The 24,041-nt window shown below is 40.1% G+C and overlaps 1 protein-coding gene across 4 annotated transcripts in view; it reads left to right on the forward strand.

Annotated features, from left to right (window-relative positions):
• myom2a (myomesin 2a) overlaps nucleotides 1-24,041 on the forward strand; it is a 90,942-nt gene that overhangs the window by 23,402 nt on the left and 43,499 nt on the right. For 2 of the 4 annotated variants that reach the window (XM_074698494.1, XM_074698504.1), the window contains exons 3-5: nucleotides 7,319-7,483; nucleotides 8,586-8,676; nucleotides 8,981-9,142. In XM_074698494.1, the coding sequence (XP_074554595.1) occupies nucleotides 9,006-9,142 (137 nt within the window). In that variant the 5' untranslated portion in view covers nucleotides 7,319-7,483; nucleotides 8,586-8,676; nucleotides 8,981-9,005. Of the gene's footprint in view, nucleotides 1-7,318; nucleotides 7,484-8,585; nucleotides 8,677-8,980; nucleotides 9,143-24,041 lie in introns of those variants that run through there. The other 2 variants (XM_074698521.1, XM_074698512.1) reach the window with 1 other exon arrangement.

Raw genomic sequence — 24,041 nt, forward strand, 5'->3', positions numbered from 1 at the left:
TGATGGATTTTCAAACACGTCTTTGCACACCGTACACCTGCAACTCTAAAAGTTTCTAGCTTGTAAACTTTACTTCAAGAGTTCAAAACAAAAATTTACTTCCGCATTTCTAGATGGGAAAACCTTAAACTATTTAGAGAGTTAAATTAGAAATGACACCAAGAATGTTTCTGAGATTTCTCTTTCCTACTGTCAGTCTATAAAAGCATCGCTTCATTTACATGAGGTCACAACCAATCAGCTCGTCTCATTGTGCAAATTATCATAAAACTCTGGTCTACCTGTGCGTAATTGTGCACAAGCGACACACTTCTCAGCCAGGCACCAAAATGACCACAAATAAAGCTGAAGAGATCAGTTTGAAGGTTAAAACTGTTATGAGGAGGATCTGTTTTAATTGGACTACAGCGCCACCTTCTGGCCCGGAGTGTCACACACACACTGTCATAAAGATTTGACTTCTTGCCAGGCGTGTGTTTATTTTGGAACAAATTTTCTTTGTTCAAAACAACTTTTTACCAGATACAGCGCCACGAGGTAAGGTATTTTTCAGTACAGTTACGTAGCGCTGTTGTTTGAAATGTGACATCAAGCTAACTGTCAGTTAGTACAGTCCATATGTAGCTTTACTGACAGTCTGTTGCTCTGAGACCATAGACTGTAAAAAAAAAAAAAATGGACGTCATTTTGCTCAGTTTGAAGTGAGGTCTCCACAAAAACTGCTCCCCCTGGTGGCTGGCTGCAGTATGGGTCAAAAAATCCATCTCCCCAGTCATTCCAGATGGGCTGTGGTCAAACTTTAAAAAATTAATACTCCTGGTAGAAATGTTTCTCACGTCTGATCTAGAGGTTTTCCAGTACGATGTTAAAATCGGATATTGGTCCGATATCAGCAAAAAAACAAATATCAGTATCGTATCGAAATGCATCTAAAATCTCCGATATAAGCAGTCCATTCCAGACTCCGCGCCTGCTGTTTTTATTTGATTTATTTAGGTTATTTTCTGGGTCTTCTGATTTATTCTTTATTTTATTCAATTACTAGTATATTCTTATATTTAATGTTAAAATTTCTGTTACCCATTGGTTAATGATAAATGGGTCAGTTTTTCCTCATACCTACTGTTGCTGACTACTGTTTTTTGTTTGTATAATATCACTTAATCAAGCCTTTTCTAACATGACAGACAAACTACAAAATAAGTAATAAAAGTATGCATGTTTAATGTTGATGTCGTATCGGATTAATATCAGTATCGGCCAATACCCAATGCTGCAGTATCGGTATCGTATTGGAAGTGAAAATGTAATAACGGGACATCCCTAGTCTGATTGTTGTGGTGATTTGAAGCTATCATTTAGCTGACTTGTATCCAAGTCCTCTTTTTTTGAAAAGTTTCGTTTTCATTAGTGATACGAGGTTAAAAACAACGTTTTACGTAACGTTTAACGATGATTGACAGCCGACGTTCTCGTGTATTTTTTCGGGGATTGTAAAATATGTCAGGAGGTAGAGTCAGGAAGTGATTAGACTCTCAAAAGAAAAAAATATTATATTTGTCACCCAGCTCCACTCAGATTCTCCCAGAATCCCTCATCGTCTTTACTGCACAGACTCTGGCTGCTAACTGCTACAATGGCTGCGCCTGTGACGGGGGAATTTTGGCTTCAAAACTGTACAATGATAAATGGCGAAACCACGCTGTCCACTCTATATACAGTCTATGGATGCTACACATACGCCAGGAGTTGTTTTTAGCACCAACAAACTCAAAAAGCTTTTTTAAATAAGGCTGTGGAGGCCTGCTCCTGTGACTGTGTGGTCCGTTTTGTGCAGCTGCTCCAACGTTAGTGGTGTAACGTGTGTGGGTGGAGTGGCAGACCTGCTCTGACACTGATGTTGCCACAAAACAAAAAATATATAAAGGCCCAGGCTTTATGTATAAAGTAACGAGCTTTTTTTGGAAATCTAAGAAGTAGAAAGTAAGGTATTTATGTTACAAATGTAATTGAGTAAGCATAAAAAAAAGTCGTCAGAGAAATAAATACTTCTAAAAGTACAGAGTACCTGAAAAATCTACTTAATTACAGTAATGAAATATTTGTACCTTGTAACTTGCCATCTCTGTCAACCAATCAGAGCAAACGTAACCTCACTCTTCATTTTATTGATAGACTCTCAAGTTTGAACAGACCACTGCAGAATAACTGCTGACTGTGGGTTGGAGGCAACATTAGCACAAACAGTTTAGCCCTTTTAGCCTTAAAGGGCAACTCAGTTTTTTTGACACCTGGACCTTATTTATAGGTGTGTGCATGCTCATATAGTCACTCAGACAAACATCGTGCAGCTCGGAGTCCTTCAGAAGTTATTTAGATCCAGCTGATTTTAGCCGCACTTAGCGGGGGCCACGGCAAGGGAGCTTCAGCGCGGGACATAATCTCTGCAAAATCGCTCATTTCGGCTATATTTTTCCATCCATCGCTATCCATTGTTATCACAAACACACTGCTCTTCTGTTGCCATAGGCGAACACTGTCCACAAGGGCACCACCCGTTCGCATTGAGTCGTGGACGTGCTCCTGTTTGTTGTTCTCGAGCCAGCTCTTCGTCTCTCTCCCTCTGCATCCTTCTTTCATGGAGCTCCTCGTCCGTGTACTCAGGCTCAAACCGGTAAGGACAACCGTCAAACTCGAAGTCGTAGTCTGAAGACGTAGACGAGCTGACTTTATGATAACACTGGCGATGGATGAAAAAATATAGCCGAAATGAGCGATTTTACAGAGATTATGTCCTGCGCTGAAGCTCCCTTGCCGTGGCCCCCGCTAAGTGCAGCTAAAATCAGCTGGATCTAAATAACTTCTGAAGGACTCCGAGCTGCACGATGTTTGTCTGAGTGAGTATATGAGCATGCACACACCTATAAATAAGGTCCAGGTGTCAAAAAAACAGAGTTGCCCTTTAAGCTCGTGCTCTATCTCTCTCCTGTTTCTCTTTCTTCTGCTCTTCTGTCCTTTTTCTGTCTGACAGTTAGGCTCCAGTGTCCACCATCACTACAAAATTAATCGCAGGAATCATTTTCAGCAGAGAAAAACACAGATTTCTCTTCTCTCTACTAAACTTCATCAGCCGGCGTGGTGTTGCCATAGAGACTAAAATGTGAAGTACATCAGTCCAGTCCTGCCAGACCCAACCGGGAAGACAAGAAGCTATGAAGTAGTATTGCAAAATAACCTACATTGGTGCTGATAATCTCATTTTAAAGTGTGGATTGAGATCTGGCATATATCTTGAATATCTAGAAGTCTGCTGCCGATGGCTGCAGCGATTTCCTTGCACACATGGTTTTAACGCCACTTTTCCAGCTGCCAAACAACATGTCATCATTTCTCTCTTCCTCTGTTGCTATGGTGTCGATCCCCAGCACAGACAAGTCTCTTTTTCCCATTGTGGGTCCCTTTATGTTGTAAAGTCTGTGGGTTCAGCCCATAGACTGTCTGTAGAGTGGACAGCGTGTCTCTGTCATTTATCATTGTACGGTTTTGAAGCCAAAATTCCCCCGTCAGAGGCGCAGCTATTGGCAGCCAGAGTCCGCGCAGTAGAGACTGTGAGGGATTCTGGGAGAATCTGAGTGGAGCTGGGTGATAAAAATAATTTTATTTTATTTTTTTTTCTTTTGAGAGTCTAATCACTTCCTGACTCTACCTCCAGACATATTTCACAATCCCCGGAAAAAATACACAAGAACAGCAGCTGTCAATCATCGTTAAATGGACGTAAAGCCTAATTTTTAACCTCTTATAGCTCATGAAAACAAACATTTTCAGAAAAAAGTAAACTTGAATACAAAGCAGCCAAATAATATCTTCAAATCACCTCAACAATCAGACGTGAGAAACATTTCTACCAGGTGGATGAAGTTTTTTAAGTTTGACCACAGCCCATCTGGAATGACTGGGGAGATGGATTTTTTTTACCCATACTACAGCCAGCCGCCAGGGGGAGCAGTTTTTGTGGAGACCTCGCTTCGAGCCGAGCAAGATGACGTCCATTTTTTTTTATACAGTCCATTGTTCGGCCAACTAAACCTTGAATTTTTGGGGCCATTTTATTTAAATGATGTTTGTTTCAGCCACCACATTTATCAATACCTGATCAGGCGTAAATCACATGTGAACGTTGCTGTAAGCTCCTTTCAACACCTAGATCTGTGTCAGTTCTCAACCAAGTTGGATAAATGAGGGCCAGTGTGAGGGGTTTTCATGGTGTGCTGATTGTGGTGACTCAGTTGAGGCTAAAAATCACATTAAAGAAATCAGTAAAGGTGTGAGACTGTTTAATTTCTTAAAAACTCCTCACAGCGTCTTTAAAAAGCTGTTAAAAACCGTCACGCTCAGCCTTCTGCTCTGAAAGGATCAGGTAAGCTCAGGGAAAAGCCTGTTAATGGTCTCTGTGTTCAGATTTCTGAGCGGAGCCCAAATGATCATTAACAGCTCCGTGTTTTTGTGCACAAAGCCTCTTTCATGCACATGCATGGTGTGAAAGCAGAGGAGAGACGCTGGTTCGACATTTCTGAGAGAAAAATTTGATCCTGTGAGGTTTGAGCTGGATTTATGGGACAAAAAGGGACATTGGTTTGAACTGTATCAGCTTTTCTGCGCGAGTCTGTTTTAAGACGACTAAAACCTGTCAGAATATGGGCTTCGCCATGATCTCATTTCCTCATTTTCTGCTCTGATGGGAGCTAAAACCATACGTTTCAAAGGAGAAAGTTATTTCTGTTTGTCTCTACATCTCTCCTTCTCATCCTGTTTACTGCCGGCTTCAACTCTGCCCTTTTCTGACCCTCTGACCCCCTGTAGTTGTTGCAACCTGAGGCTATTTATAATGTGAGAGAAGAGAGGAGCGGGGCAGCGCTGCTGTCAGTTGTCGAAGTTATTTCTCTGCACAGGCGCTGTTTACCAACAAGAACAAGCCGTGCTGAGCGAACAGGCCCAGTGTGGAGGAAAGAGCTTCTTGACTTTGTCTGAAGAGAGTGTGAGGGCTGTGCAGACGAGCCGGTCTGAGGGATGATTGGTTTGGTCTCTCAGAGGACATAAGCACATTAAAATAATCCTGGTTTGTCCAAAGGTGACCGGGTCTTTTTGGTTGCAGCGTGTCGGCACTCCTGACAACGTTTAGCTTTTAATCCTGATCCGTCATTAAAAGCCTTTAATCAGATTCATTCAGCGCATTTCATTGATGTTCCTGCATAATTTAAACTCTCGTACCTTATTTTATTCTGTTCCTCACTTTGTAAAGACATGTTCGACTTTTCCTCCTGTATGGGTGATTCCATAATGAGGGGAACATTTCAGGTTCACATAAAAGGGAAAAATCTTTGCTTTTTTTTTTTGCTTCATATTCTATTTGTTTGCAAAGTATATCCCTGGAATATACTAAATTTATTAGCCGGCAAACTGAAGCGCTGTTGACTTCTCAAATATTTCAGTACTAATAAAAGTTGGAGCATATTTTTGTCATCAGTGTTATGGACAAAAGTTGGGACTATTTTTCAAAATAAATCAATATTATACTGAAATTAGAGTTATTCAACATTTCTATGTCAGACAACGCTCTCTAGAAATGTCCCTCATCATTTATATCACAGTTTAGCCAACATTATCAATAAATGTTATCAAATACTGGCGAATAAAAGAGATATTTGAAATTTTATTAAATTTCAATTTTTTAATTACTTTTTTGCAAATTTTTGAAGTTAATCGTTCAAAATTTTTGCACATTTTTTACATTTAAATTGATTTCAATTTTTAAATTTTTTTTTAGAAGAATAAGGGAAAATTTTAAAACTTATTTTTTTTAACTTTGCAAGTTTATTGTATTTTTTTTAATAATTTTTTATTTTTCATTTTCAAAAATGATACTTTTAAAATAACAATTTTCACAGTTTATGTAAATCTTTAAATTTTGATGATTTTATCCAAAATTTTAAATTTTTTAAGTATTTGCAAGTCTATTGATTGTCTTATTTTGGATTTTTTTGTAATTTTCAAAAAACTTCAAAGAATATTGCATTTTTTTAAAACTAGAAAATCTTAACAGTTTTTGCAAATTTTTAAAATTTGGATTTTTTTCTCCAAATTTAGATTTTTTTTTAAATCTTTGCAAGTTCATTGATTTTTTTTATTTTTCAGTTATTTATTTTCAAAAACTGAAGAAAATGTTGCATATTTTAAAAACTACAATTTTTACAGTTTGGGAAAATTTTTAAAATTAGAATTTTTTTTCCAAATTTATTTTTTTATCTTTGCAAGTTTATTGTTTTTTTTTTTTCATTTTTGAAGGGTTTTTTTATTTCAAATACTTCAGAAAATTTACATATTTTTAAAATTACATTTTTTTTTTTTACAGTTTTTGCAAATTTTGGAAATTAGATTTTATTTTTTTTTCCGCAAATTTTGCTGTTTAATCTTTTTTTTTTGGGGGGGGGGGGGGGGGGGGGGATTTTGATTTTTTTAGATTTTTTTTTAATTTTGAAATTTCAATAGTTCCGGAATTTTTGCAACTTCAGGAAATTTCCAGCCTGTATTGAGCACCAAATCATACCAGAGGTCATCTTGAGACACTTTCAGAAAACATACAGATCCAGACCTGTTAGAGGTAACAAAGATAGTAAGTTTCACTGAGGCGTCACGATGGCTTACCTGATGTTAGGAGCCACGAAAAAAGAATCAATCTTAAGACGCACTCGCCATCAGATTGCTAGAGGAACAACATCAGCCTGTAGAATTTTTAAAAGTAAAAGTCACGCTTTGTCTCACTTTAAATGAGAAGGGAGATGTGCTCTCCCTGCCTCAGACTTTAACATCTCACATCAGCATGAGAAAAGGCAGGGAGCTCCCAGGACAGAGACACATCATAACTCCTCTTTTAAGAGTTATCTGTTGATTTTTAATGTTGCTTTTTTTTAGCTTGATTTTTTTTTTCCTTGTGTTTCTGAATCCTTAATTTTTTTCATTTTAAAATGTCACTACCTTGCTCTCACTATCATGAGCTGCCTTCATAATAATGTCTCCAGCAGGAAGAGTTCATACTGCTTCCTGTCTCATGCAGACCTCAGTTTCAGTCTAATAGACTCGACACGCTCATAATGACAGACGCTTAGGATGTTTTTACAGCCTGGAGATTTTCTCAGACTGCTTATCATGAATATTTGATGTGCAGACGCCGTTCAGATGGGTTGTGAGTCTATCGCTTAATTAACTGTGAAATATTAAATTTAAAAAAAAAAACAGTCATTTCTTTCTGTCCTCACAGGAGGTGAATACAGCGAGTGGCCGTTTGGCCCACAGCTGAAACAATACTGATCTACTGAGGCCAAATCCAGAGCACAGCACAAAGAGGCTTATGTCACGGAGCAGGCCGGACGATTTGACCCCATCAGCACATTGTTTAACGACCGATACAAACAGAGTACATCAGGTGGGGCTGGATGACTGCTGCAGCACTGATAACACTGTTAATAACACCTGTCATAGTGAGGGGCATCACTGTTGTAGCTACGTACGCTAACGTTTGCTCACGACATGTTTACAACTGCTGCTGCTAATAACATCTTTATCTTTGCAAAGCTTCTGTATCTTTCCATCTTTACCTCTGCTTGTTTTTGATTTTAGTTTCTGTACAAGTGAATAATCCTGAAAAGAATCATTGATATTATTTATTTATCATTTTATTATTTATTGTATTTATTTATTTTATTACTTATTTTAGAATTTATTTTATTATTTGTTTTAGAATTTATTTTATTATTTATTTTACAATTTATTTTATTATTTATTTTACAATTTATTTGATTATTTATTTTAGAATTTATTTTATTATTTATTTTCTTTTTGTTACAGGTGAAAAATGAAAGGTTCCTGAATTAGTTGGTTTTCAGTATTTTTGTTGCTTTAATTTTGTCATTTTATGTCATTTTGATTTTTTTTTCTAAATTCTGTTACAATAAAGCTCTCTTGACTATCAATAATTAAAATACAAATAAAAATACACTTTTTTTGTTTTTACTTCTGTTGCCCTTTCTGTAACAGATTTGTGTGTTTTTATGATGCCAGTTTGATGTTTTATTTATTTATTTTTTTCATTTCCAGTTTGGACTTTCTTCTCACTTTTTATAACAAAAGAAGTTTTTTTGAAACTTTTATATTTTCACAAAGTTTCAGCAAAACCTCAGGTTTGTAATGTTTTTTTTTTTTTTATTATCTTTTTTTGTTGTTGTTGTTGTTTTTTTTTGTGGGGAAAAGTTTTCCTTTTTAACCCACATCCTTGCCACCACCTCCCAAGACAGAACAAAAAAGAAAAAAAAAAGGACAAAATGCAAATCAAGCATGGGAAAAATAAGAAAAATATATATATAAAAAAATCCAAGAGTATAGAAAGAAAATAAAATGAAACAAAAAAAAGACAAATTGATATTTCATTTTTGTACTTTTTTTTTAAAATCTACGGATAGGATTTGGGATTAACAGGGATTTTGTCATATCTGAAAGTCACACGTCATATTTTTTGTGTTTTTTTTCAGCCTTCATTTTCAAGATCTGAGGCTAAAATCTTCTGGAGGAGGCGCCAGAGTCTGCACAAAGTCAACAGGAGCTCAGGTGAAGGGGTGGCAGGTAAATCAATAAGAAACTAATATTTAACCTATAGCTGAATATTTCAAACAGACCTCCACAGCTTAAAATCAATACCTGATGGACTGAAAGCCGCTGACCACCACAAATCCTGTCCCTTATCTGGACTTTGATGAACTTCTTTGTAGTGTCTCTAAATCCTGAGCATTCCCCTCTCTGGGTATCGATTGGGAAAGTTTTTTATCGCTACAGAGAGACGAATCAGAGCTGGGCCCTTTCAGAGTTTGTATAAAAATACCTGTGAATGACATGGAACAGAATAATTCTCACTTTAATCTGTTTCCAGGCAGACCGTACCTGATCCGTCAGGGATGGACCTGACGAAGGTGGGCAGCATCTTGACGGTGGCGGTGGGGTTGGTGTCCCGGCCCAGCCCGTTCTCCATCTCCCGGCGGAAGCGGTGCATGACATCCTTCAGCGTCTCGTCGGAGAAACGCATGGAGTACAGGTACTTATCGATCTGAAACACACGAAGGCGCAAACACACAACGAAAAATTAAAAACGATCACACGTTAGACGGGCAACTGTCAGTTTAAAGCTCCTGTGTGGAGATTTTCTGATGATAACTTCTGATGAGCTACAAAAACAAACAAGACTGTCAGCAACAAGATTTAAATCCTATGCTAAAGTCATTTAGCGCCTGCTCCAGGGTGTAGGTGTCAGATCAGCTGACAGCGCTCTGAAGATGAAGCCTTTTTGATGTTTCTAGCAGAAAAAAATTGGATATTACCCAGACAGCAGCAAGAGACCAAAGAAAGTTCAACACAGGAGCTGATATCAAAACACTCATATAACAGCCCATGTTGAAAAAATGCCGTAACTACCCTTTAATGCATTTAATTAATGGACTCTGTTCAGAGGGGATTGACCCAGAACTTCGATTGTTGTCCTTACATAATCGCACAGAGCGCGCCATGAAGCACACCGCGGCTCACAGAGCAAGTTCCTCACATTTGTGTCTCATCGTCCCGCCATGTGTGGCTCCACTATTATTAGAGCATCAGTCAGATTTCAGCAATGTGAGGCGCCAAACAATCACAGAGGACTGCTTGTTCTCCTCTCGTCTCTGTGAGGCTGGATGGAAAAGCAAAAAGTATCACACAAAGTTCATATCTGCCTGTCTGTGTTATCTGCTGTCAAGAGAATACAAGGAATCTTACTCTTTTTTTTTTTTTTAACTTTCTGTTCAACACAAACACTTAAAATCACGACTGAAACAGGGGTAAAATTAGTAAAAACACACACTCCGCACTAATTAATCCATGTTGCGTTTCAGGAAACAGCTTGTCGATAATTTTTACTTCCTTGCACATCATGCTAAGAATCCCTGTGTCACAGCTCAGACTGAAGATTGATAAGGCACTGTTTTTATTATTGACAATTGATCAATACTTTCATTATAAAATCAACTTCTAAAACTTTTAATAGATTTTCCTTCAAATTTGATTCTCAGTATCAACACTCTAAGGATCCTCATGGTGGCGTTAAGGGTGTAAATCCTCCAATTGTTTGCTAAATGCTAATATATGAATTGTAGTTTTGTGACATATTCGTACATCCTATCGTAATCACAGACTGTAAAAAAATGGACGTCTGCTTGCTCGGCTCAAAGCGAGGTCTTCACAAAAACTGCTCCCCCTGGTGGCTGGCTGCAGTTTAGGTTAAAAATCCATCTCCCCAGTCATTCCAGATGGGCTGTGGTCAAACTTTAAAAAATTAATACATCTGGTAGAAATGTTTCTCACGACTGATTGTTGTGGTGATTTGAAGATATTATTTGGCTGCTTTGTATTCAAGTCCTCTTTTTTTTTAAAAGTTTGTTTTCATTAGTTATACGAGGTTAAAAATGAGGTTTTACGTCACGTTTAACGATGATTGACAGCTGCCGTTCTTGTGTATTTTTTTCGAGGATTGTAAAATATGTCGGAAGGTAGAGTCAGGAAGTGATTAGATTTCAAAAGAAAAAACTTTTTTTTTTTTGTCACCCAGCTCCACTCAGACTCTCCCAGAATCCCTCATCTTCTCTGGCTCCACAACTGCTACAATAGCGGCGCCTGTGACGAGGGAATTTTGGCTTTAAAACGGTACAATGATAAATGGCGGAGCCACGCTGTCCACTCTATATACAGTCTATGATCGTAATATTATTGCTATTGATCCAGTGCTGTTTCCTGTCACTTTATATCAAGTTACATAGTATCATATTGTATTACGATGGTGTCGTTATCCTGAGTCACAAAGTGAAAATTGTGTCACTTTGTATGTTTTAGCCCTGTTACTCGCTGTGTCTTATAGTATCAGAACTAGTGCTGGGCAAGTTAACGCGTTAACCCGTCAATCTATTAACGCCGTTAAATATTTTATCGCACATTAGTGCATGTTGCTCACATGCTCTTATTTTGTAAATGTCTGTTGCTGACCGCGGTGGAACCTGAAGTGAAATTGGCGGAAAAACATGATGAGTAACCAAAACAAGCATGGAGAAGAAGGGCAACGCCACGGAACTCAAAGGCGCTCGCCGCTTAGTGTATCAGTCCACGCACACGGCGTGCTAGTTATAAACAAACGCAGGTAGTCTGCCAGGACGAAGAGACACGATGAGAACTAGAGCCTTGCGCAAGGTTCACACAGGATGCACCGCGCGCAGAACAGTTTCGGATCGGCCCTGGGTTAACCGATGTAATTGTTCACAAAACACGCGTGCGGAAGCGCCGCGCGCGGAACATCTCGCGCTCTCGCGCGCCTCCGCTCCGCGTCTCTCTATTTTTTCCGCAAGCGCCAGTTCTAAAGTTTGGACGGAGCAGACGGAAACGTCCGATCACTGCAGAGCTGAGTCGATGTCTGATCACACACAGAGCGAAGCAGCAAACGCTTCATGTGTGAACAGCCAAGCGCCGTGTGCGCGGCGCCTCCGTTCTGCGCGGTGCTTCCTGTGTGAACTTAGCGTTATTTAGCGGTGTTTTTGTGTGAAAGTAACGCGCTGAAAATTCTCTAAATAAAGCCTGAATGCAGACCGATATCAGATTTTTTTGGTGGGAGTCCGTTTATTTGTGTTTTTGGTCAAGTAAAATATGGCCCCGTCTGAGTGCAGAGGAAACCTGCAGAGGAGCAGGGAGGGGGTGTTTGGTGTGAGCGCTCTGGGCTTCTGCTGCACAAAATCACTGCTGTAGGGGTAATTTCTGCCCTAAACCTTGTGATAGGACCCAACTTGTTCCATCCCAGAGTATCACTTTAATGCCAAAGGATCAAAGGATGTAGTGCCTGAGATAAATGTGATCAAAAATGTTTGTTTTGTTTGCTTTTTGGATCAAAAACAGGAAAAGAGACAAAAAAGAAGAGAGACCACTCTTCTTAGGTAGTTTTGGTTTTTACATAGTCAGAAAAACAGTGACTGTTTTCCAAACCGCCTACAACACTAGCAGTGCCTCCTTTTTTGGCTGATATTCAGTCTGTAGTGGTCGGTTTGCAAAAACTTGCAAAATCTGCCGTATACTAAAAATACCCTGATGTCCTACTGATACGTGAAAATTTCTCAGTATGCAACAGACCAGTCTACCTGGCAAACTGTTTCCCACAATGCACGGCACTAATGCTGTTTGTCTATGTGGTGGCAGGTTTTGGTGAATTACCGCCATCTACTGGAATTAGTCGACATTACAACTACAATACAACAACACTAACATTAGACCGTCCATGAGATAGAAGTGAAGTGATGCAAAGAAACACCCGTAAATTCTTGTCACTTCGTCGTAAAAGAGGTGTTTGCTTCTACAAATTCATTAAAACAACTAATTCACTTTTTAAACCATACGTGGTTTATAAAGAAGTGTTTTTACATCAGCTGTAAAAAATGAAAATCCCTTCCAGTTTTATTTTCAGTAAATGATAAAACTTTTGGTATAAGATTAGAAATAAACAATGATGATTCTGTGCGATATGATTAACAAAATAACCAAACGCCAAGATCTGCCAATAGATTGTTTTTTATATTTATATTAAAGGCAATAAACCCAACATCATCTGTAGAAGAAGTACAGGAAGTCACAAACACACCAAGCCAAAAAAGCTGTTTTCAAAGCAGAAACTAACTATTTACAGCCTGGTTCAAAAAACATCTCCTGTCTGAGTCGATAATTTTACTATCAGCACACACTGTGCAGGGGAATTTTTTTATAACTCGCCCAATCAGAGGCACTGCTCAGGTCACGTGACCGACAGGAGCCCTACAGCTGTACGCAAAGCCCTTGCCACTTCCGATATGGCTGCGATGGCCAATCTGCTTCATTTTTCACTGTAAGAAACAGACAGGTGACGTTGGGGAGACTACATCCATGTCTTATGCAGTGTATGATTGTAACACAACATAACGTAACATAATGTATCATATTGTAATGTTATCTCACCCTGTTTTACTTGATGGTACTTTATCCTGACATTATCATTGACATGGGTTTTGTAACAAGAGTTAAATAATTTTAAAGTAGTTTTTCTCATCCTTTAAATCAAATCTTATCATATGGTAATATATCACATCTGGTGTATTTTATCAAAACATAGCATATCCTAAAGTAACATAATAAAACATAACAACAAATAACACAATATAATGCAACGTAACATATCCTTTTGTAACTTGGTAGGGTATTGTTGCATATTGTAACCAAGAAGAAACGTCTGGCCTAAGAATATGAGACAATCCTGAAGTGCGAAGCAGAAAGTAGAAATTAGCATATTTACAGCCTGGTTCAAAAAACATCTCCTGTCTGAGTCGCTAATGTTACTATCAGCTCCCACTGCACAGGGGGTGAATTTTTTCTAACTCGGTCGTTCAGAGGATATTAAGATCCTGAGCTCATCCAATCAGAGGCACAGCTCAGGGTCACGTGACAGACAGTCGACCCAAAGCTGTACGCAGAGCCCTTGCTATTACCAATATGGCCGCAATGGCCGATCTGCTTCGTTTTCTGTTTAAGAAAGAAACAGGTGACGTCGGGGAGATATGATATTGTAAAACATCGTAACGTTATCTCACCCTATTTTACTTACCAGTACTTTATCCTGATATTATCATTAACATTGGTCTTGTAACAAGAATCTAATAATTTTGAAGTCTTGTTTTTCATCCTTTTAGTCAAATCTTATCGGATCGTATTATATCACATCATATATCACGTTACATTGTTTTATCTTGTATTGTTTAGTATAATACAGTATACATATAAATCAGTATAATTTTGGTATTTTGGGTCTTTTAGCAAGATTTGTATCTCTATGTAAGCTAATATAAAAAAAAATCAAACCATATGAAGTGATATGGTGTGTAGAAGCCCATAACATAATAATGACCCATAACGTAATCAAAGTCCTAAACCTATAATGTAATAACTTTCGCTGGATTTTGTCAATAATTAGATTCATAATTATTATAAAATATATAGTTGTAACTCTCTCTCTTTTTACTGTGAAGAGCTGCTGGACGCAGCAGTGGTCTTTAAGAGCTGTTTGCCAAAGACAAGTTGATGCATTTTTCAATGTAGAAAGTAATTTGAATTAGATATTTTTTTTAATGTTTAAATGTAGGAAAAGGGAACAGTTATCCTCTTTATTTTTGTGCTCAGGTTAAATATGTTCAATTCTATTATTCTATTGTTCAGTTCAGGGTCTAAAGTTGTTGAGACCAGAACTCAATTTTGTTATTTATTATTTAATTTTATTTTGAAGAACACAAGCCACAACAATTAAAGTAGATTTAAGGAACAACTGTTACAGAGTTTTAAAATAAAAGCATTTTTCATGACAAAAATGAGTACTTTTCTGAGGCACTAACTGATATGCTAAACGCTATTACAGTCAGTTGTCATGTTATTCGCCTATAACATTGTCAAAAAGGGCAAATGTATTACACTCTTGGCTGGTTATTATGTTATCGGCTCAGTTATTACATTTTCAAAGGTTTTTTTTTTTTGTATCAGGCCCATAACGTAATAAGTTATTACGTTATTGGTCGAAAGTCATTACATTACAGGTTCAGGACTTTTATTACGTTATTGGTCAGTTATTATGTTATGGGCCTATTACATTTTAAAAAGACCAAATTTATTACATTATGGGTCGTTATTACGTTATGGGCTTCTACATGATGTCCTATTGTTATAAATTAAAAAAGTATGGTATTGTGAAATTATTACTGCTGTCAGGCGATTAAAAAAATTAATCTAATTAATTACAGGATTTGTAATTAATTAATCGAATTAATCGCATTTTAATCTCATATCTGCTTAAGGTCCCAAAATAAAGAATTTGAATTCCAGGACATTAAAATTACATTAAAAGACGTAAAAAACATTTTAAAATAAGGTGGGAATATATACAACACATTTTAGGTACCCTGAGGCATAAGGAACACATGAAAAAAGTTTTATGGTTCTATCTTTACAAAATCTACACAGTCCTGCACCTAAGATAAGCTGATTTGATTTTTAGGACGGTTTTTGCTTCTGTCACATTTTTACTCGATGTGGACTCAATTTTCACTGCAATATGAACTTCTATACTTCTATGAGGTCAGGAGAGCCAGGGCTAAAGGCTAAAAACTGTGAGGAACTATGTACAAAACACTTTATTCAAGTCTTGGATCAAAGAAAAGTGAAGTATTCTCAGTTTAGCATGCTCTGAACACACAAATTGTTGCTGATTGGTGCAGAGCAGCCCCAAGCTGAAACATGACACCAGGAAGATGGAAGGACATTTTCAAAGAATTCTTTATATTTAAATACAGGACCTTTTTTGATCATTCAGGGCTTGTTTGATGCAGTAGAGAGTGTAAAATTATCTGTATTTTACAGAATTGAGCAAACGGTTGATTTTCTGTAGATTTTCAAAAGGGACGTGTGAATAAACGCGATGTGGACGGCAGTCCCCTAAACAGTGCTCTCTCTTCCCCCGGTTCAAAGCCTGCTGCTAGGTGTGATACATTCAGGGACCGTCGGAAATTTGAAAATCTGACGAGAACGCCACTTTTTTTTCATGTAGGACACACGGTTTGTAAATGCTAGACATTTGAAAATAAGTGCATCTTTAAACGGCTCGCGGGTTTGGGATCCAGATTAATCTGCGTTAATTTTTATGATGCGTTAATTTGCGGTGTAATTAATTAATCTAATTAACGCGTTAAAATGACAGCCCTAGAAATTATCATAACTTTTATCATGGATCATGTTCTTATCTTATTGTAACGTTACATACTACGTTGTGTTTATTTTATATAATAAGATCTGGAGAATTTTATGGTATCATCACGTACTTTACTGTATTTTGAGTGTTACCTAGCAGTGTCTCCATCTCAGTTTTATGCATTTACCTGAAACATTCCCAGGAGTTCAGAGCCCTTTCCGTTCTCTTTTTCTGATACTAACCAATTTTTATTTATACATTTATGAAGAGGAATATTTTGGCTAAAAATGTTTGAAAAGTCTTTTATAATGTGTGTTCAGCTCTGCTGTGTCCATACATCCTGTATTTCAGAGGTTTTCTGAGCTCTGCAGCGTCTCATTCATATAAGAGGTCGGATAACTTTCATCCATTCAAGGATTTCTCCCTCGTTAGACACGGTTGTAAATTCCACTAACCTACTTCCGCCGTGGCACGTGTATCTACTGCGCCGTGACATCACACATGACATCATGAATCTCCTACTTCGTTACAGCTCATCTGACACCCCCCTTCTCTTTTTCCCCCAGGGAGCATCTCGCCGGTTTGACATCCCGTCGTTAGCCGCTAAAGCTAGAGTCGGTTTCCAAGGTTTTATGGTGGTTTGTGTAGTTTCAGAAATCCAAGAGGAATGGAGGAAAATTCGATTTGATGGCGTTAGTCTTAAAATGAGTTGAAACAGATTGGATGTAATTATCGTGCATGTAATTTGAAGCTTGTGTTGAGACGGAGTGGAAGCTGCGAAAGAGGGAGGAGACTGCGAAGCTCACGACTTCTTCCCCAACTGCTCCTCACAGACACCTGTCTGCTTCAGACGCCCTGGAAACAGGAACACTCTGTAACCAGGGTCCGTCCGCCTGCAGCCCATCCCCACCGTCAGGGACCACAGCCCCTCTCAAGGACATCCACCACAAACCCTGCTAACCTCTCAACAAACTAAAATAGAAACACAAATTAGGTTTCATCATGGCTTCCTCTTCCTCCACTTCCCAAATGCTGCATCCTCCTCCTCCTCTCCCAGCCCGTGACGCCCTGCCGGCTCACGCTGACACGCACAGACCTTTCCACGCCGGCTGTCACCTTACACAACACTCACCTTCTTGAGTTGATCATCCTTCAACTCAGTGAAGTAGTAGGCCAGAAGCTGAGCAGCTATCATCCTGCCTGCCTGCACGTCCGCCTGCCAGGAGCTGTCAGCAGCAACCGAGGTGGTCTGAGAGTAAAAGGAGGAAGGACAGGGAAGGAAAAGCCGCCTGGTGTTGTCTCCTGTCCCCCCACGCTGATCCCTCTTTATCCTGGAGAGAAGAGGAGGCAAAGCTGGAGCTCAGCGACCGTGGCGAAGCAAGGTTAAAGGGAAAAAGTGCGCTGGAACAGGAGTGCAGTAGTGTTCCTGCCTGCTAGTCTGCGACAGGCACACACTCAGCCTCACACACACACTTACACAGCCACACACACTAGCACACACAGAGGCTGGGTCTGAGCGAGTCTCCTCCCTCTGTGCTGCTAGCTCCCGTTAGCTTTGGGGAGATGCAGCAGCTCAGCCCTGGAATGGTGGTTCCTGCTTCGCCCAGCCCCCACTCTGGGCTCTGATTGGCCGAGCTGGGGACGTGAAGGAGAGGAAGGAGGGGAGGGCTGAGGAGACGAGGAGAAGAGGAGAGGAGGGGGCTTCTCCTACAGCAGCAGGGGAGAGGGGGAGTGAGAGGGAGCTGCATCTGCATGATAACCCGCCGCTCTCCTCCCAGCAGCACACACACACTCTCACACACACTTCCCTGAGCCGGCCGGCACGTCCAGCACGTTGCCACAGCACCCAGAGGTATACGTGCAGAGGGGCAGGGCCACCGCACAATGATGTCATCATCCTCCTTCCTGCTGCATCATAATCACCATCAGCTACGGGGGAAAGGGCATCGGACACGGGCTGCAGCATCCAACCATCGCCCTGCACACTCACACACACTCACACACACTACAGCTGAAACAAACTGACTGTGACTGACGGTGTCTTATCTCCTGCAGCACTCTCCACACCCTCAGCAACTGGTGTCACATTCACACCAACAAGACACCACCAAGTCGCCCAGCACAGCCTGCATGCTGGTGTGTCTCTGTTTTTAACACCAACATCCACAGAACTGATGCTGGAGGGAGGAGATGAGGACTTGACCTTCAGAAAATGATAAATATTATCAACCAAGAGCTTTAAGGTCTCATTATTTTACAGGCTTAAGTCTTAGCTGCCTTTATTTCACACTGTTCGTCCCTAACACCGTTCATATTCTGTGCAGAGTAGCATCATTTACACTAACTTGACCTTGCTGTTCTGCTTTTGCGTTCATTCTTACTGCACCAAAACACCAAAAATAATTTGTTGTATAGACACTTTTCAACTGCAAGAACTTTCCTCAGAAACCAGGAACCTTTTGAGGAACTCTGCGGTTTTAAACAGCAGGAACTAGGAACCCTTTTTAGGAACTTGTGTAATTGAACAGAAGGAACTAGCAACCTTTTTAGGATCTCTGTGTATTTAAACAGCAGGAACAAGGATCCTTTCTGGGAACTTGTGTATTTTGACAGCAGGAACCAGGAACCTTTTGAGAAACTCTAATTTAAACAGCAGAAACTAGGATCCTTTCAAGGAACTTGTGTAATTAAACAGTAGGAACTAGCAACCTTCTCTGTGTATTAAAACAGCAGGAACAAGGAACTCTTTGAGAAACTCTGCGCATTTAAACAGCAGGAACTAGGAACTTTTTGAGGGACTCTGTGTATTTAAACAGCAGGAACTGCGATTCTGTTGAGAAACTCTTATTTAAACAGCAGGAACTAGGTTCCTTTCTTAGAACTTGTGTATTTTAACAGCAGGAACCAGGAACCTTTTGAGGAACTCTAATTCAAATGACAGGAACTAGGATCCTTTGAGGAACTCTGCACATTTAAACAGAAGGAACCAGGAACTTTTTGAGGGACTCTGTGTATTTAAACAGCAGGAACGAGAAACTCTTTGAGGAACTCTGCGCATTTAAACAGCAGGAACTAGGATCCTTTTAGAGTGCTCTTATTTTAACAGCAGGAACCAGGAACCCTTTGAGAAACTCTAATTTAAACAGCAGAAACTAGGATCCTTTCAAGGAACTTGTGTAATTAAACAGTAGGAACTAGCAACCTTCTCTGTGTATTAAAACAGCAGGAACAAGGAACTCTTTGAGAAACTCTGCGCATTTAAACAGCAGGAACTAGGAACTTTTTGAGGAACTCTGCGCATTTAAACAGCAGGAACTAGGAACTTTTTGAGGGACTCTGTGTATTTAAACAGCAGGAACTGCGATTCTGTTGAGAAACTCTTATTTAAACAGCAGGAACTAGGTTCCTTTCTTAGAACTTGTGTATTTTAACAGCAGGAACCAGGAACCTTTTGAGGAACTCTAATTTAAACGACAGGAACTAGGATCCTTTGAGGAACTCTGCACATTTAAACAGAAGGAACTAGGAACTTTTTGAGGGACTCTGTGTATTTAAACAGCAGGAACTAGGATTCTGTTGAGAAACTCCTTTTTAAACAGCAGGAACTAGGAACCCTCTTAGGAACTGTGTATTTTAACAGCAGAAATGAGGAACCTTAAAAGGAACGCTTTCTTTTTAAACCTTTAGAGGAACTTTGTGCATTAAAAAAGCAAGAACTGTGGTCTAAGTTTAGTTCCTAAATTGGTAATCTCCTCCCTGAAAAGTTCCTGCTTTTTCTAGATGTGAAGGAACTGTGGGAGGCGGGGCCTGTAAGCGTTGCTTCTGATTGGTGGAGCAGTCTCAGTGTTTTAGGTTCCCCCTCCCTCTGTCCACAAGTCCATGTCCACACATACCTTGGTATCTGGGAAACTGCGTATATTTATTATGTGTTTACGTCTGACATCCACCGTCATTTTGTGTGGACATCAGGAAACAGAGTTTTCATTTGTTTAGCGTTACAGCTGAATGATGGGGGCAGCAGATTTGCCCGCTGCATGTGGACGAAAGTATTTTTATAAAAAATTAAGAGGTGATGTTCATTTTTGGAAATACCCAGCTGAGTGTGTACAAGGCCTAAGCTGACCCCCAGCTGAGATGGACGAGAGCAGCCCAGGCTGAAATGAGCTTTAGCAGACTTTGTCAGGAGATAGTTTGTCCCAAAGAAACTTGAAATCTTCTTGAAGTCAGATTTATTTCCTTTTTTCTCTTTGCTTCTTACTTTATTATATTAAAAATGTGGCATTAACCAAAGATATCAGAGCAAAAAGTTTGGATTTTTGTTGTGACTTATGAAGTTTTTCTGCACTTTTGCAGGTTTATGTTGCACTTTTTTTTCCTGCATTGTCACATCTCCAGGGGTTTGGCAGTGTTGGTTTTTCAGACAGTATTTACTGGATGATGCACACCTGCAAAACCTGCCAAAAATGAAAAAGTTAGCCAAACAACAAAATCCTAAATGTGAGAATTCTAAGGGGAAAAGGTTTTTAGTATGAGATGAGGAAAATCATCAAGTTCCTAGTCAAAGAAAATGTTTTGAAACTCCAAAAGTTTTGTGAAAAATCTTCCACAACACTCTGAATTTTGCAGTCAAGCATTAAAAAGATAAACATCTGCAAAAAGGCCTTAGTAGTGAACAAAACAAGCAAGTTTCCCTCTGACAGAGATGTTTTGGTTTAGTATGAGGGTATTTTATTTCAAGAAGTCACTTTTCAGCGCGATCTGAATTTTAAATAATTTCATGATGCTCTGTGCGAGCTCTGGAGGCGTAGAGATCCAAACCTCTGAGACACGACTGGAAACGTGCCGTCACGCTCTCTGAATCGCTGATGAAGCCTGATGCAACAAACCTCAGCATTGCTTTACTCAGGAATGGACCATCCCTCCCCTCTCGTCTCCCCCTGCAGCTCGTTGCGTCACCACGCAGCGTAAAACCACCCGCGTCTGCTGACTCGGTGACGTGCCGAGCCTCTGACGTGCCTCTTTTGTCCCCACATGTGAGCGGCCAAGATTTAGGACTTCCCTCTTTTATCCCCCGCTAACCTGCCCCCATTCCTCCTCCTCTGTCCCATCTTCAACCAGGAGTTAGAGAGTGCATGAATGGGAAGCGTCTCCCCCCTCTGTGCCCTGATCGAGCCAAAGAGAGGAGAGGAGGAGGAGGAGGAGGAGGGCTGGGCGCTGAGCCGCTCTCCTCTCAGGCAGAGTTTCCTGTTTGGTGTCATGGCTGCTCAGGGTGACCTTCTGCAGCAACCTTCACACAAGCTGTGCTCCCACTGACATCCTGCTGACACACAAACCTCCTGAACCCCACTCCACTGAGTAACGCTCATGTTTAACTTGCAGATTAAGTTTTTTAAACAAACTGATCCAAACTTTTTAAACTTGAGGATTTGAGACTGAAGTTAATTTTGATTCCTCTCTGTGAGCAGTTTTCTACATGGTTAATTTGAAGTAGTTGCGTCTTTTTTATTTTATTTTATTTTATTTTTTCCGTTGCTAGGCGCTACCCAAGTAGCTGCCTGTTGCAGCAGCTCTCTCGTCTTTGTCCTTTTCTTGTAATTTTTTCGTCTCTTTTTCGTCATCTTTGCATTTGGAGTGGATCATCACTTTGTATGGTTCATTGTTGGTCACGGACACCAAACTTTTTGTGGCTTCAGCAATATTTTTTACTACTTTTCTCCTGTGTTTGTCTGGAGATCCTACATGTAACCATGGCTGCATTGTTTACATGTGAAATTAGCTGTTAGCAGCCTGTAGCATGTCAATGCTAACTAGTGTAGGGCTTGATGATTTCCCTCGAGCTGAGGAGGAGGAGGTGAGGACGATGTGCTGGTTCTCGGATGTGAGCTGGGAGGTGACGACGTGGACCTGTCCTTCCATCCATCGTTGTTGGGAACGTGGGATCTCGCTCCGAGGGATGGATGAGCTAGCTGTGCTAACCCAGCGGCATCGTGCTGTTCACGGACGTGGCTGACGGAGCTGACATCGGACGCCGGCCCCACATTGGAGGAGCTTCACCTGCTGTGAGCAGACAGGATCCAGGAGACAGAGACTGAACAGACTGCTGAAGAAGCTCAGTCCTGGACCCTGTGGAGGTGGAGACTGGCTGGGCTGGAGAGTGGTGGACGAGTGGTGGACGGGATGTCGTCATCTAATTTCTTATGGACTTTTTTTGCACTTTCTATACTCTTTCTTACTTTTGTTTTCTTAAATGCTGCGGTGACTCCTGAATTTCCCCTCGGGGATAAATAAAGTATTTTCTATTCTATTCTATTCTAGCTCAGGGGTCTGCAACCTGCGGCTCTGGAGTCTTCTTTTCTCTGTACTGTCGTTATTTATTTTTCTTCCTTTTTGTCTGGGACTTTATTTTAAAATGTGGGATATATTGGGGTTCAGTGCATAAATACATATGTATTTCTGTGTCTGTGTATTCTTTTGATAGTTTTTGTTGATCTTTCTTAGTTTTGTCAAAAAAAAAGAAAAACAGTAAAAATGAATTTGAAAAAAAAAAGGACAAAATTTGACATGAAAACTTCTCAAAATCCAGCTGAAACACATTTGATTTAAGAAACATCTGATATTTACCTTTAAAATCATTTGTTTGAATCTGATAACTTTCTTTTCTTACACTTATAAAACACAGCGGTCGGGAAACACAGATCTTGTGTTTCATTGGATAAACTCTTACCAATCAGATATCACTGGAATCCAATCCAATCCAATCCACTTTATACAGCACATTTTAAAAACAATAAAGTTTACCAAAGTGCTGCACAGTAAAAACAAATAAGAACACCAATAAATCAAATAAATGAATTAACATAACAGATTGAAACACATAAGAGTCATAAAACAAAGGAGTTAGAATAGAATAGAAAATACTTTATTTATCCCCGAGGGGAAATTCAGGATTCACCGCAGCATTTAAGAAAACAAAAGTAAGAAAGAGTATAGAAAGTGCAAAAAAAAGTCCATAAGAAATTAGATGACGACATCCCGTCCACCACTCGTCCACCACTCTCCAGCCCAGCCAGTCTCCACCTCCACAGGGTCCAGGACTGAGCCTCCCCAGCAGTCTGTTCAGTCTCTGTCTCCTGGATCCTGTCTGCTCACAGCAGGTGAAGCTCCTCCAATGTGGCGCCGGCGTCCGATGTCAGCTCCGTCAGCCACGTCCGTGAACAGCACGATGCCGCTGGGTTAGCACAGCTAGCTCGTCCATCCCCCGGAGCTGGATCCCACGTTCCCAACAACGATGGATGGAAGGACAGGTCCACGACGTCACCTCCCAGCTCACATCCGAGAACCAGCACGTCGTCCTCACCTCCTCCTCCTCAGCTCGAGGGAAATCATCAAGCCCTACACTAGTTAGCATTGACATGCTACAGGCTGCTAACAGCTAATTTCACATGTAAACAATGCAGCCATGGTTACATGTAGGATCTCCAGACAAACACAGGAGAAAAGTAGTAAAAAAATATCGCCGAAGACACAAAGAGTTTGGTGTCCGTGACCAACAATGAACCATACAAAGTGATGATCCACTCCAAATACAAAGATGACGAAAAAGAGACGAAAAAAATTACAAGAAACGGACAAAGACGAGAGAGCTGCTGCAACAGGCAGCTACTTGGGCAGCGCCTAGCAACGGAAAAAGACAGTTAGGAGTTAGGACAAAAAAAGAGAAAGGGAACGCCCAGGAGGTCCTCTACAGAGCACAGCAGGTTTTATCCCTGCAGACTGTTTTGTTTTTTAAATAAAGCTTTGAAAGTGCGTTGAAAAAATGCATTGTTGGGTCTCAGGAGGTGAGTGCAGTGTGTTATTTTGCGATGTATCATTTCACAACGTGTGATACCGTACTGCATTGTCCCATATCGTCATGCCCTACCAGGTTGTATTGTTTGGTGTCATGTATGTGTTTTCTTCTCATGTTGTTGTGTTAAGTCCCAAAGCTGTTTACCTGAAGTACTTTTTATGGTTACGAACACACACACCTGGATATCTGGAGTTTCTACTGAGACAAAGCTTGTGAAACGAGCCACAGGATGAAGAGAAGCTCATTTTCACTGAAAGAGACATTCACCAAAACAAGGCAGCTTAAAACAGGGTCAAAACCAAATCCTCAGGTCCAGACGCTGGT

Source organism: Halichoeres trimaculatus, unplaced genomic scaffold (genome assembly GCF_033239565.1).
Source record: "Halichoeres trimaculatus isolate MK-OKI-2021-1 unplaced genomic scaffold, fHalTri1.1 fHalTri1_scaffold_2, whole genome shotgun sequence".
Lineage (NCBI taxonomy): Eukaryota > Metazoa > Chordata > Actinopteri > Labriformes > Labridae > Halichoeres > Halichoeres trimaculatus.